This window comes from Sapajus apella, unplaced genomic scaffold, assembly GCF_009761245.1.
Source record: "Sapajus apella isolate SASKATOON/1434 unplaced genomic scaffold, GSC_monkey_1.0 scaffold82, whole genome shotgun sequence".
Classification (NCBI taxonomy): Eukaryota; Metazoa; Chordata; class Mammalia; order Primates; family Cebidae; genus Sapajus; species Sapajus apella.
The window spans coordinates 8876554-8892257 of record NW_022437022.1 but is presented as its reverse complement, the minus strand read 5'-3'; the positions used below and the strand labels follow the sequence as shown (position 1 = coordinate 8892257).

Sequence of the window (15704 nt, the reverse complement as noted above, 5' to 3'; positions counted from 1 at the left end):
TTCTTTTCATTACATTTAAAACTCTGCAAAATCAAGGGCTCACAGCTCTGCCTCAGATTCTTTGTCCCAAGCATGCAGTGGTGGTACAGAGCTAAGAGTCCCAGCCTTTCACTGACCTGCAAGTTTTAGGTAGAACTGGACCCATTAGTAGGCAGGTCTGCCTGTGTGGGCTTCTTACATGGAAAAAGCTGAGGAAAGCCACTATGTCTTCAGGAGGCCCAGAGAAAGCAGAGACTCTCTTTGCTCTAAAAGTGCAGTAACCTTGCCCACTCATGAAACAGAGCCCCGTGAAACTGGGCCCTAGCCAAGCACAGTTGCCGCTCTCAGCCCACTCACGGAGGGAGTTCCCAAAAGTCATCTCCTCTGGAGCTTTCTGGTAGTTTCTTGGATCTGGGCTCTCTCTAAGGGCATTATAGTCATTTATTCTCAGAGATTTTCTTTTTAGTCTCTTTTTAAACTACTCTTATCCTTGGACTAGCACACTTTTCTGACCTAACAGACTCTGGACTTTTATATCCCAATCCGCTTTTCCCATCTTCCACTTATATATATATATATATATATATATATGGCCAGGTGCAGTGGCTCACACCTGTAATCCCAGCACTTTGGGAGACTGAGCTGGGTAGATCATGAGGTCTGGAGTTCAAGACCAGCTGGCCAAGATGGTGAAACTTTGTCTCTACTAAAAATACAAAAATTAGCCAGGCGTGGTGGTGGGTGCCTGTAATTCCAGCTACTCAGGAGGCAGAGGCAGAGAATTGCTTGAACCCAGGAGGTGGAGGTTGCAGTGAGCCGAGATCGTGCCACTGCGCTCCAGCCTGGGCAACAGAGTGAGACTCCGTCAAATATATATATGTATATGTGTGTATACAGAGAGAGAGACTGAGCATACTTTTTTTTTTCTTTTTGTGTCTGTCTGGCCTTGCCTTTCTGAGGTCTCAACCTAAACTAATCTCTCTTCCTTCTGCCCAGTCTGTGTGATTTTTCTCATTTTCTTTTTACCTTCTTACTGTACTTTTTCAAATCTGCAAGAATAAAACGTGTTCTATATATTTTTTCATTCTCCTTGGATCTCTGAATGAATTCCCTTCCTAGAAATAGTGGTCCTTTTGCAGTTTATTCTATTCCTAGATTACAACTCAATTATTTTCCATTTCCAAGCCAAGAAGATAGGTAACATTCTCAGTATAATAAGGACTTTATTGCTCTGAAATGTGCCTCGATAAGATCTGCTGTCCTGCAGTCCGAATCTCTAGAATCAATCTGGCATTGTGATCAAAGCTTCTGAAATGAATGTGCCAGCAAACAGCTTGAGACTGTTGGTGACTCAGGAAGTGACTCCAGGAGCTGTACATGAGCTCCAGCATCCAGATTCCTCTGCAGCTGCCCCCATGGCCTTGGATGCTGTTTTAAATAAGATGAAAAAACAAGGTTTGGGACAGCAGACCTGTTGTCACCTAGCAATGCCTAGCAGAAATGATCCTCAGGCTCAGAACTTACACACGAGGTCTCTACATCCCCATATGAAACTTAGCTGGTTTCCCTTCCTCACCTCCCACTGCAGCTAAAACCCCAGCTAACTCGTGTAAGCCTCACCTGAATTTTTGAACTTTTGCCCCAGTCACAGATAGAAGAGAAGGCCAGTGGGCAAGGAATGGAGGCCTCCCTTCGGGCAAGCCTTGCCCAGGTGGGCGTGATACCTGGGGTTGGAAGTGAGCCAGACCACTGTGCATAGGCACAGCAGTCCATGGAAAAAACAGCTAGCCTGGTTCTTGCTTTGAGACGTAGTATCTCTGCATGCCCCGCGCCGCCCCCGCTCCACCCTTGACACTAGTAGTGAAACAATGGCTCTCAGGCTCTGGCCAGCCTGATGAATCACTTCTGTGAGCCAAAACAGTGCTACTCAAAGTATGGTGCACAGACCAGTTGTCCATCTGAAAACTGCTTGTTCCTGATCCACCATGAGATAGGTACAGAACATGAGAGTATTTAGAAAACTTGAGGGCAATTTGATATTGTTGAAAAATCACAATGTGTAATGTTTCACCAAACTATTAGTTTGTGATAGATTGGAAAATTTTAAAAACTAGTTCTTCATCACATATGGCTTGAGACAGCTAGACCAGAAAGAGGCAAAGAGACATTGTGTTGTAACCAGCACTCTCCTCGGGGGAGGGAAGCTGGTATGACTTCTCCATGTGCTGAGCTACCCACATGGGAGCAGAGGGGTTGTCCCACAGGTGTGTTCTTTAAACATAATATCTAACAGGAACAGAAACCATTGAACCATTTATGGTACTTCTCCAAGAGGAACAAGAATGGCCCTCCAAAGGACTTCTCATTCTGAAAAGAATTACTTTCTGATGTACATCAATTGTATTTATTATTTTTATTTTTCCATGTAACAAAATTACTTCTTTCTGGAACGTTGCATAGGTTGGAGATTATGGCCCAATGTGGGTTTATCCTACCTCTACATTTGACTGTGTGGTAGCAGATCCCAGGAAAGGCTCCAAAATGTATGGTCTGAAGAGCTACATTGAATATCAGCTGACACCTACTGTAAGTGTCCACGTCATCAAAAGCAAAATCATGTTTGCATCGCTGATTGCAGCTTGCTGTTTTCTTCATGTTCTCGAGTTGGCATTGATAACCTTTTCTCTTCACCTTATTTTGTAGAACACTAATCGATCTGTAAACCACCGATATAAGCACTTTGACTGGTTATATGAGCGTCTCCTGGTTAAGTTTGGGTCAGCCATTCCAATCCCTTCGCTTCCAGACAAACAAGTCACAGGTGAGTGTGTTTAATGCTAAACTCAGGATGGCAAATAAAAAGACTCCAGTTAGATTATCCTCCTGTAAGTCAGTGATAGCATTTTACATCCTGTAGAGCAGCAGGATGTAGGAGTTGGAAACAGTAATTAAACTCAGCTGTGAAGAGAGAACCGTAGCATTTAGTACATATATCTGGAAGTTGCCTAAACATCTAACAAGAACATTTAATGTGCAAATCAGAGGTCTTGGTATGTGTCTTGAATTCCAGCAGAGTCACTGTCTTCATTGCAGTACCCTTTCCTATAAAAGAAATATTTAAAATATTTAAATATTTCACGTTTAAAATATGTGAAAAGGGACACCTGAAAAAATAGAAATGACTGATTCAAATAGCCTAAAAAGGAAATAAAAACATATGACCCTCATACTGCAAACAGGTTATACAGATGAGCTGCATCATTTCATAAGACAAGTGAGCGCTGGCCGGAGAAGCCACAGAGCTGCTAAGTGTTAATAAAGGAAGAGGCTGCCCCTTTTTCTACTTAGATTATTACCCTCTCCCTTTTCTTATTTTTTAAAAGTGCCACATTCCCCCCCCACCCCACCCCAATCTTTTGGTAAGTAACCCATGGTGTTACTAGAGCACCTTGTGGGCATTCAGGTAGAAAGAGTTTATTTCTGTGCCTGGGAATTGTTTTTGTTTTTAATCTCCAGCCTAGGGTAGGCTCTGGTACTCTGTGTAGGCACTCAGGGGCTCAGCATGCATGTGTTAAAATAAAGGTTGTGAAGAAACAGACTTAAAGGTTAAGCAGAGTTATAGTATATTGCTAGAAAATGTTCACATTCATGAATTAGTGAAAATAGAAAAGAGTGGATCGAGGGTGAGAGGAGGTCTTAAAAGATCAGAGCCAGAGAGGCCTGTAAGAGATGTGAAGGAGATGTGAAGAGGCTCACCTGAACCCAGGGAGAAGAAACATGGAGGGGTGGAGGAAGGGTTCTTTCCCCAAACGTCAGGGAAGACCAGAGGCGATGGAATTCTCACTGCACTCGCAAGAGTCAGGATAAACAGTTCAGGGAGGGCCTGCGACTTCACAGCCAGGTGGTGACATGTCAGCACTGCGTGGGGTTTGCCCCACGTGTGCCTGGACACTTCCCGAGTGCTTCTCGTCTGTCCTCACAGATAGTCGTTTTCATCTTTACTTTATAGATGAGGAAAAGGAAATCCAGAGACGTTAAACAGGTTCCCCTCTCTCTTGCCGAAAAAGGAATTTGAATCTGATCCCACAGCTTACTCTGTTCATGTTAACATTTGGACTGACTAATCTTTCCCTAGAATTAGTATTCATACAATGAGTAAATTACTCTCCTTAAAACATTACTCTGTATTTTACTTTGTTTTATGTTTATTTTTCTCTGAAGTGTTTTGTGGAGATGGAAACTTTTGTTTTTGATTTTGATGTTTTTGGAAAACTTTTCAAAAGTTTCAAATTGTCATAGCAAAATGGAAAATGGGGGCTACACTGCTGAGTAGAGAAGCACATCCCTACAGTCCCCTAGGTGACACTTGAGTGGTCCCTCATGGTGCTGGGGCCGTGGAGTGACAGCCAGGCAGCGGTGGGCTTTGCTGCCTTCTGCCCAGAGGGGCTGACTGCACTCCTTCTAACCCAGCTCAGACACTCCCTGTACCTCCTTTTGTCATCCTTACTGCTTTCCATCAGCTTTCTTTTTGAAAATACAGATTTCTTTCCATGAAAACTTCAGTTCTGCCTTTTAAAATTATAGTCTGTTTCCTTCAATTTTGTACTCTGCTTTATCAGCTTAGCCCAGTGTGTGCTCCATAGTGTTTAAATACATGGATTAATGGCCTATTTCAGGATTGTAGGAAATTCTCAATCTTTTAGATTTTAATATATTGTTTATTCTGAATCGGATAATTCAGTGCTCATTTAAAGCTTCAGAGAGCCATGGTTCTCCTTTCATACTAAGGTTTGTTTAAAAAAAAAAAAAATAAGTTCAGGCGTGCAGCCAGGGGAATGCCATAGAAAAGCAAGAAAGCAGCAGCCCCTCGGTGTAAAGAAAGTTGAGCTTTGATTCACTGAGTGGGATGTGAGCCAAGGAAGCCGAAGAGCACAGAAGGGCTTCTATTCCCCTCTCACTGCTTTCCTCCTGCCTGTGATGCCTACAGATCATGATTATAGAAGAACTCCCCTCTAACTTCACTACGGGAAAAAAAAAAAGGAATGATTAGTAGATGATGCTGTGACATTACTGTGGACCCAATAATTCATCCATGAAAAATGTACAGTTAAGATTTCTTTGTTTTGATATTACTGTTCTTTATGGAAATAATATTGAATGAATATGATTTTATTCCTGGTACCAAACTGATATATTTACATACTTAGTGAAAACCTTAGTAAGGTTCATTGAAAACAGGGAAATAAAAGTTTCTCCTTTTTTTTTAATTCTGTGCAACTTGGTCTGAAAATCCTACCATGCATAAAATTACATCTGAAGTCATAAGCTTAGAGATAAACCAGCTATGTCAGAAAAATTTTCACAAGAATAATTTTTCAATAAAACAAGAATCACTGAATTTCAACCAGTGATTGGGTAATGAACTCTGGGCGTAACTCACCTGGCCTTAATGGGGAGTTCATTGTATCCCAGGTTCATGCTGGCTTTCCGGCCAGGAGGTGGATTGTCGTCTTTCCAAGGCATGAGGCTTTGTTTCTGCTTAATCTACTCCTAGTAAATGTAAAGTTTGAAATGCTTTAGACAATGTCTAGACTCATTGTTCTGTTCGTCTACTTTTTAGATGGTAAAAGTTTTTGATAAGTAGGTGCATAATATCTATATTTTATTTATATATTTCTTTATTTTTTATTTTGGAGACAGGATCTCACTCTGTCACCCAGGCTGGAGTGCAGTGGCACTATCATAGCTCATTGCAGCCTTGACTTCCTGGACTCAAGCGATCCTCCCACCTCAGCCTCCTAAGTAGCTGGGATTATAGGTGCATGCCACCATCGCCTGGTTATACTCATAATTTCTACTAAAAAAAAAAAGTTCAGGTTTTTTTTTAATTTTATTTTTAAACTTATGTACAGTAAATTCACTCTTAGGTGTGCAGTTCTGAGTTTTAATAGCTACCACTGCAGTCTTGCAACCACCACTACATTTCATGGTACAGAACAGTTCCGTCACCTCCCCAGGTTCTCTCATGCTGCCCATTCCCCTAGTCTTAACCATGGCAACAGCTGATGTGTGCTTTGTGTTCATAATTTTGCCTTTTCTAGAGTGTCATTGTAAATGGAAGCAAGCAGCATGTAGTCTTTTGATTGTGGCTGCTTTCATTTAGCATAACACATTTGCAATTCATCCATTTTGTTGTTGCTAGTTTGTTCTTTTTATATAAGGCCAGTAGTAGTCCAGTGTTTAGATATACCATAGCTTGTTTATGCGTGCACCCATTGAAGGCAATTATGAATAAAGCTTCCATAAACATTTGCATACAGGTTTTTGTATGACCATAGTTTTCATTCCTCTTGGGTAAATAGGAGTAGAAAGACTGGGTCCTTTGGCAGGTATGTGTTTAATGTTTAAGAAATTGCCAGACCGTTTTTCAAAGAAGCGATACCATTTTGGAATCCTCAACAGCAGTGTATGACAGTATCAGTAGTTCCACCACCTTACCTGCACTTGACAGTGTCAGGTTTTCTTCATTTTAAGCAATCCTATAGGTATGGAGCATATCTCAGGGTGGTTTTGATTTGCATTTCCTGATGGCGAGAAGGGTTGAGCATCTTTTTACGTGCTTATTTCCCACTGTAGATCTTCGGTGGTGAAGCCTCTGTTCAGATCTTGTGCTCATTTTTTTATCAGTCTTTTTTCTTATTGTTGAAACCTGAGATTTTAAAAATATATATATTCTGGACACAAGTTATTTGTTAGATTCGTGATTTGCAAATAACTTGTCACAACTGCGGCTTTGCTTGGCTTATCATTTCTTTTTTTTTTCTTTCTTTGACAGGGTCTCACTCTGGTCACCCAGGCCGGAGTGTAATGGCACCATCTCAGCTCACTACAACCTTGACTTCCTGGGCTCAAGCAATCTTCCAGCCTCAGCCTCCCGAGTAGCTAGAACTATAGGCTCTCATCAGCACTGCTTGCTAACTTTTTGTATTTTTGATAGAGACAGCTTGGTTCCTTTACAACATTGTTTTGGCTGTTCTTTTTCTTTTGCCTTTCCTTGTAAATTTAAATGTCAGTTTGTAGATATTTATAATTGTGTTGGAATTTTTATTGGAAGCACATTGATTCTGTAGATTAATTTTCCCATCTGGATAGCTCATCTTCTTATCTATGTATAGAAATATATTTGATTTTTATTCGTGTTTTGTAGTCTTCAACATACAGATTCTGCATATATTTTGTTAGATTTCTATGTAAGAATTTCAGGCCGGGCACGGTGGCTCACGCCTGTAATCCCAGCACTTTGGGAGGCCGAGGTAGGTTGATCGCCTAAGGTCTGGAGTTCAAGACCAGCCTGGCCAACATTGTGAAACCTCATCTTCAAAATAATAATAATAATAATAATAACAAAAATTATCCAGGCATGGTGTTGTGCACCTGTAGTCCCAGCTACTCCGGGGGCTGAGGCAGGAGAATCGCTTGAATCCGGGAGACGGAGACTTTGTCTCAAAAAAAAAAAAAAGAAAAGATTTCTATGTAAGAATTTCATTGGAGAGTTGTATTGTAAATGGTACTATTTGTTTTTTAAATTTCTGTTTTCTAGTTGTGTATTGCACGTAGAGATACAATTGATTTTTGTATACCCACCTTTTATCTGTGGCCTCGCTACACTCAGTAGTTGCAGGAGCTTTTTTGTGGGTATGGATTCTTTGTTGTTTTTTTTTTTTTTTTTTTTCGCCTTTCTTTTTTAATGTAGACAATTATGTCAGCTTGGAATAGAGAGTTTTATTTCATCCTTTCCAATCCATGGGCCTTCTATTTCTGTTTTTGCTTTATTGCACTTGCAAGAACTTCCTGTATGCTGTTGAATAGAAATGGTGAAAGCAATCATCTTTGCCTTATTCCAGATCTTAGGACAGAGCATTCAGTCTTTCACCACTACGTATGATGTTAGCTGTAGGTTTTTTGTTAGATGTGGTTTTATCAAGTGAAGGAATTTCCCTTCTGTTTCTAGGTTGCTGAAAGTTTTCATTCATGAATAGATACTGAATTTCGTTTTATTTGTGTATCCATCGAGTGATTGTATGGCTTTTCTTCTGCTATTAATACAGTAAATCACATTGATCAGCTTTCCACTGCTGAACCAGCCTTATATGCCTGGAATAAACCTCCCTTGATGGCGACAGATTATTCATGTATATTGCTGGATTCAGTTTACTAGTATTTGGTTGAGGATTTGGTTCATGATGATGATTAATCTATAGTTTTCTTGTTATATCTTTGGTTTTAGTATCAGGGCAGTGCTAGTCTCATAGGATGAGTTTGGAATTATTCCCTTCCTTTTTATATTCCGGAAGAGATTGATACTGTTCTATAAGTGTTTGATAGAATTCACCACTGAAGTCATCTGAACCTGGAGTTTTATTTGTGGGAAGTTTTTAACTATGGACTATTCAGGCTATCTCTTCTACAGTGAGCTTTGGTAGCTTGGATCTTTAAAGGAAATTGATTTATTTCATATAAGTTGTTAGGTATGGTTTTAGAGTTGCTCGTCATAGTTCTTTGTACTTTTAAAGACATTAGGGTCTGTAGTGATATATACTGCTTCATTTCTGATTGTTATCATTGTTACCTCTCTTTTTCTTTGGTTTTATTGGAATTTCTCTTTTCTGTTGTATTGTTTTCTGTTCTTTTATCATTTCTCCCCATCTGCTTGATTTGAGTTTGATTTCCTCTTTTTCTAGTTTCTTAGCATAGAAATTTAGATTATTGTTTTGGATATTTCTCCTATCACAGGCATCAAATTTTCCTCTAAGCACTGCTTTTGCTGCATTCCATAAAGTCTGATATATTGAAGTTTCATGTTCATTCAGGTCAAAACATTTTCTAACTTTTCTCATAAGTTCTTATTTGATCCGTGGGTTATTTAGAAATATACCTATATCTCAGTATCCATGGGAATTGGTTCCAGAATCTCCCACAGATACCAAAATCCGTGAATGCTCAAGTGCCTGATATAAAATGGTGTAGTATTTGCATATAACCTGTGCATATCCTCCCATATATTTTAAATCATCCCTGGATTAATTATAACACCTAATACAATGTAAATGCAATGTAAATCACTATTATACTGTATTGTTTTGAGAATAATAACAAAGAAAAAAGTCCATACATATTCATTACAGAAACATTTTTTTTCCTCAAATATTTCCAATCTGAGGTTGGTCGAATCCATGAATGCAGAGCATGGGGATACGAGAACCAACTCTGCTTTTAATTTCCAAATATTTGACTATTTCTCAAATTTTTTTCTTTTGAAAAAATTCTAGTTTTATTTTATTATGTTCAAAGAACATACTTTGCATGATTTTTAGTCCTTTTACATTTACTGAGACTTGTTTTATGGCTTAGCATATGGTCTGTCCTAGAGAATATTCCATGTGTGCTTCAAAAGAATATGTGTCTGTAGCAGTTAGATGGAGCATTTCATTCATGCCAGTTAGGCTGGGTTGATAGTGTTATTCAGGTTTCTATATCCTTGCCAGTTTTCCTTCTAGTTCTATCTATTATTGAGTATCGGGTGTTGAAATTTAACATTATTGTTGGTGGACTATCTCTCCTTTTAATTCTGTCACTTGTTTTGTGTATTTTGAGGCTCTTTTGTTAAGTAGACATACAGTTTGTAATATCTTCCTGATGTAGTGATTCTTTTATCAAGACATGTCCCCCATTGTCTCCTGTAAGATTTTCCGTGTTAAAGTGTACTTGTCTAATACTAATATAACCGCTCCACTTCTCTGATGGTTACTGTTTGTATGGTATATTTTTTTCTCATCCGTTTACTTTTAGTATATGTGTGTCTTTGAAACTAAGCTATTTCTCTTACAGGCAAGATAGTTGGATCTTCCTTTTTTTAATTAAGCCTGACAATCTCTGCTTTTGATTGGGGTTTTTAGGCCATTTGTATTTAATATAATTATTTACATGGTTAGATTCACATTTGCTATGTTGCTACTTGTTTTCTGTGTCTTGTTTGCTTCTTTTTCCTCCTTTACTGCCTTTCCTTTGTATTAAATAAATATTTTACAGTATATCGTTTTAATTCCTCTCATTGTTTAAACTAAATTTTTAAAGTTATTTTCTTAGTGGTTGCCCTAAGGGATATAATATGCATCTTTTTTTAACATCATAAAACACTTTAGATGAATACTAATTCTAGTAAAATATGGAAACTTTTCTCCTACATAGCTCTATTTCCTTCTCTCATTTATGCTGTTATTTTCATTTGTATTACATCTGTATGTTATGTATCCAACAGTAGAGTATGGTAATTACTGCTTTCTTCAGTCTTATTTCTTTTAAAGGTGCTAAGGAAACAAATTAGAAAAAATATATCTGTAGAGTCTTTTACATTAACCCTTGTATTTCTGGTGCTGTTTATTTCTCTCTGCAGATTCAAGTCACCATCTTTAGTAATTTCTTTTTAGCCTGAAGGACTTCCTTTAATACTTCTTATAATGCAAGTCTGTTATCCATGAATTCTCTCATTATTTATCTGGGTATGTCTTTATTTTTGGCGGATAGTTGTACTGATCTGGCTCCATTATGTCAAACAGCAAGTCGGCTGTTAATGCTGTTTATCTCACATGCCTGCACCACTACATGTGATCAGTCGTTTTTCATTTGCTGCTTTCAAGGTTTTGTCTTTGTCTTTCAGTAGTTTAACTTTCATTTCTAGTTGTGAATCTCTGTATCCTACAAATACAGACTGTGTCGAGGTTTGTTAAGCTTCTTGGAAGTGTACATTAATTTTCCATCAAATATGAGGCGTTTTCTGCCATTATTTCTTCAAATATTTTTGTCTCACTCTCTCTTCTTCCTCTGGGATTCTCATTACAAGTGTTTGGTGTGCCTGATGGATTCTAAGGTGTGTTCATTTTACATTTCGGTTTTTTTCTCTCTGTTCTTCATATTCTGTTGATCTATCTTCAAATTCGCTGTTTTTTTTTTTTTCTTCTGCTATCTTAAACCTTCTGTTGAGCCTTATCTGCAGTGAATTTTTAATTTTAATTACTATACTTTAAACTCCAAAATTTCCATGTGATTCTTTTTTGGTAACTTCTCTGTCCTTGAAACTGTGTGTTGATCCTCTGTCATATTTTTCTTTAATTTTTAGACTTCCTTTAGTTCTTTAAACATCTTTATAGAATCTGCTTTATCTGCCACATTCTTTTTTTCTGCTAAATTCCACATCTGAGGCTACTCAGAGATAGTGTCTATCGACTACGTGTTTTTTTCTCAGTATGGGTCATATCTTGCTATTTCTTTGCATAGCTCTTAATTTTTTGTTGAAAACTGGACATTTTTGAGAATATATTTTAGCAACTCTGGATTCTGAGTTTACCTCCATGAAGGTTGTTGTTTCTGCCTTTTGTTTGTTGGTTAAGTAACCTGCCTAAGATTACATCTCTGAAGTCTGTCTCCCTGGCAGTTCAGTTATTGCAATGTTTGTTTATTTTTATTATTTTTACATTGCCTTCCTAGGGTTTGCTCCTGTGTCTTGTGTGGATTGGTAGTAAGCCTATGATTGATTGACAGAGGTTGTGTCCAACCACCTCAGGCCGATAAGGCTTCTGTTCTCTGTTGATGTAACTAACTCGATGTAACTCATCCAGAGCTCAGGTCATTTTCATGTTGCCCTGGCTTTTACTTTCTACCAGACCCTTTTGTGTCGCCTTTACTTGTCTGTATAGCCTCAGAGTTGGCCAGGATTGTGTGCCTGGCCTGGACCCTCTCTGGTCTCCACTGTTGATGCACACAGCCTCAGCCTGGGATTTGCATAGTTCGACCTTGGCTATCAGGGCTGTTGGCCCTCCCCATTCATCTGTGTCTGAGATTGTCACTGCCACTGACACCCCCGATGAACATGGGCATCTCCCATCACTCGAAATCAAGTGAGCCTCCTGCCCTGCTGGAGAAGGTGCAGCTGCCCATCTTCACAGCCTGCTCCACCCTAATGGTACCTCCATGTTGAATACGTGTGAGGTGGGGTGGCACACAGGCTGCAGGTCCAGGGGAGATGGGAGCAGCCTCCCAACACCACAGATTTCCACCGTTGTCACCTGAAGTTCAGTTCTTCAAGCATACACACTTCTCAGATGGCCGTTTGCCTTTTGTTGATTTCTAGAGCACTGATTGGTTGTTTTGTCAATGTTGTTCAGCTTTAGAGTTGCTTTTGGGGGGTAGGGTTAGTTGATCTCTCTAGGCTGTAGCTGGAACTTCTATCACTAGAAGCCTTTGAACTAATGGTAATTTTTGTTTGTAGGTCTGTAAACATTCTCAGTGTTCACTTGATGTTTGTTATGCCAGCCTTGTCAAGCTGACTTTCTACTTTTAAGACAGGAAGAACCACTCATTAAACTCAGTATGGTCATAAATTCTGGAATAGCAGCTTACATTATTGCATTCATGGAAAAATTCCTTTGCTATTTCAGCTTAAGTAATTTAAAATACATGGAGGAAAAAAGCTACAGCCTTGGGTTGCTTTTCATAACGCTAAATTTAAACTTGTGTGTATGTAATTTATATTGCATTTTGACACATTTTTATAATATGGAAATGTCATATAGTTTGTAAGAATGACATGAAATTCCACTTACCACTCCTTTCTTGCCTACAGGACTTCATGTGGCCACACAGAAACTGGCCCGTTCACTTACAGGAAAGACACAGGCATCCATGTTGAAATAAGATTTTATTTTATTTTTAGTACTTTAGGGGTACTTGAAGAAAATAGCACTTTGAGGCTGTCATTATTCTTGTCACAAAGGGTTTGTGAATATGTTAAATTGGATTTACATTCTTAAAAACTGAAGTCTGTTGCATCTTACCTGTGGGTCTCTGAGCATTCATTGTGTTGCTTGTTTTTTAGATTGGTGAAAAATCACCATGGTTTACTTTTTGCTGAATAGCTTTCTGCCAAGTAGCCAGTAGCCATAGAAATGGTTTTTCAGTTACAGTGTGGACAGTAATTGATTTTAGACAAAGTTGTATGTCATTCTTGCTGTGTCTCTTGCAGGTCGCTTTGAAGAGGAATTTATCAAAATGCGCATGGAGAGACTTCAGGCCTGGATGACCAGGATGTGTCGCCATCCAGTGATCTCAGAAAGTGAAGTTTTCCAGCAGTTCCTAAATTTCCGAGATGAGAAGGTAGGACGTTGTGTTAACGTGGCATCAGAGAATATTGAGAGTTACATTCACACCAAATTTATTTTCGAAAGGAGTTAAAATTTGTTGGTTAGTTATTTCCCTTTCCTCCACTGACAGTGAGGGGACAGAAACCTAAATCCCCACCATAGGAAATTTTTCATGTGTGAAGAGCTGCCTGCCAGAAGGGCTTCCCCCACCACTGGGAATGGGTTAGCTCAGGAGGGGCAGGGGCAGGGTGAAGGATGTAATAGGGTCAGCAGTTTTTCCCTAGATGTTTATAAAAATAGGATAGGCCCCTAACTCTGCAGGTATTATCAGCATGAAGTGAGGGGAGGAGTGAACGGTTTTCCCAGTCACGCGGCCCTTACGATGTAATAGCATGATGACAGGAAAGGGAGAGGCAGAGATGAGCTGTTCTTCCCAGATCCAGGCCATTTTCATCCCTGTAATGGTGAGTCCAAAGTCAATGCTGGCCTCTCTCGCTGCCCGCCCCTGTGGCCAGTTAGTCTGCCAGTGATCATCTGTTCTTCATTAAATTCAAAGAGAAGTTGGCTGCCTGACATCTCATAATTGGAAATAGTTTTCTTTCTCAGTAAGCATTTACTGTACTCCTTATTGTATCATTTTATTCTCTAAAGATGTTTCTTCCACAGTTTCTCTCAAAAAATACTGCATACCTTAGAAATGCCCTAAAGAATAAAAGCAGGAGTTGGCTCAGAAGCCACAGCAGACCGCTGAAGCTCACAAGCCACAGCAGATGCTAAATGCATTGTCAGCCTGGGAAATAAATTCTGAAGCTGTTTTTGTCTTTAATCAAATAACAGAATATCGTATAACCTCTTGGAATTTTGAGAGGTTTACTCGCTAAACTTCTTTGTAGGATTTTCCCCTTGTTGAAGTGAGTGCACAGTAAGTTTTAAGTATTAGGGCTGTGTCTCCTTGTCTTTGTGAATTTGTGTATATCACAGGCCTCTCGCTATGTCTTACGAATTTGTGTATATCCATGGTGACAGGATACTCAGTCACCCTCTGTATGTCATGTAGCTATTTAGTAGTAAAACTAAGTTATTTGAATTCAGTAAATGTTTTGTTACTTTGTAGTTACAGAAACTACAGGGAACTGCCTCCAAGTTTGTTGCCTTCCTCGTTCCCACAGTGCCTTAACCAGGGCTTATTTGATAGATTTTCCGAGGATTTGATTTAGAAAGCACTTCTGAAAGTCATGTTTTATGCATGGTGGAGTTTAAGAATAATAAATCCTAGACATTGGTTGTGTTGTTTTAAATGACTGCCACCTTCAAAGAGGGATCAACTTGTCATACAAGTGGTATGAGAGAAAAAAGAAAGAACTTGGAATCAGGGCACTTGAGTTCTAGTCTTAGCTCCAATTGTAACTGCCTCTGTGATCTTAGTGAAGGTATTTGATCTCTTTGGTACAGAGTTTCCTTACTTGCTAAGTGGCAGTGTAGAACTACATAGAAACTATGATTCTGTGGTAAGTAGCAGCTTATGTAAGTAAATGGTGAACACAGAAACCTCCGAAGAATCTACAGAGAAATTATTAGAAATAAGTGGTTAGTAAGGTAGCTGGATATAAGACATTGCATATTTATCACCAAAAACAGAAACTGAAAATCTAGCAGAAAAAAATCTAGTTTGATGTTATTTGATACTACCGTAACATCAAAAGTATCACATATCCAGGAATTAATACAAGAAAATGCACAAAAGAGCTACATAGAAAACTATGAAACATTATTGAGAAAAATAATAGAAGACGTAAATAAATTTTCTAACACTGTGTCTCATGGACTGAAAACAATAAAGATGTCATATGTAGAAAATCAGAATGCTAAGAATAGCCAGGATGCTCTTGGGAAAGGATGAAGTAGGAGGAGAACTTCACTGCGTATCAGAACTCATTGTGAAGCTAAAAACTTTAAAAGCATGGTGTCGGCATGAGGCTAGACAAACCAACCAGTGGAGCAGAACAGAGTAGACGCTTGATCTGTGACAAAGATGGCACTGAGCATAGTAGGGAAAGGATAGTCTTTCCAGTAACTGGTGCTGGGTCAGTTGGATGGCACACCGCAGGGAAATGAAATGTGCTCACTACCTCACTACAATCTGCAGTTTATTTTATTAGGGCTGTTACTGATATTATTATGTTTTTAAAACATGACCCAGGCCAGTTGCGATGGATCACTTGAGATTAGGAGTTCGAGACCAGCTTGGCCAATATGTCAAAAACCTGTCTCTACTAAAAATACAAAAATTCACCAGGTTTGGTGGCACACACCTGTAATCCCAGCTGCTTGGGAGGCTGAAGCAGGAGAATCGTTTGAACCTGGGGGTGAAGGTTGCAGTGAGCCAAGATCGTGCCACTGCACTCCAGCCTGGGGAACAGAGCAAAACTCTGTCTCAAATATATATACGTATGTGTGTGTACATATATATATATATATATTTTGTGTGTCTGTGTGTGTGTATTATATTTGAAATTAGCTTTAAAGTAA

At 39.0% G+C, this 15704-nt stretch overlaps 1 protein-coding gene across 2 annotated transcripts in view; it reads left to right on the top strand.

The window, feature by feature from the left end:
* SNX9 (sorting nexin 9) overlaps window positions 1–15704 on the top strand; it is a 110686-nt gene that overhangs the window by 77633 nt on the left and 17349 nt on the right. For both annotated transcript variants that reach the window (XM_032253213.1, XM_032253212.1), the window contains 3 exons: window positions 2440–2565; window positions 2683–2800; window positions 13058–13188. In XM_032253213.1, the coding sequence (XP_032109104.1) occupies window positions 2440–2565; window positions 2683–2800; window positions 13058–13188 (375 nt within the window). The remainder of the gene's footprint in view (window positions 1–2439; window positions 2566–2682; window positions 2801–13057; window positions 13189–15704) is intronic.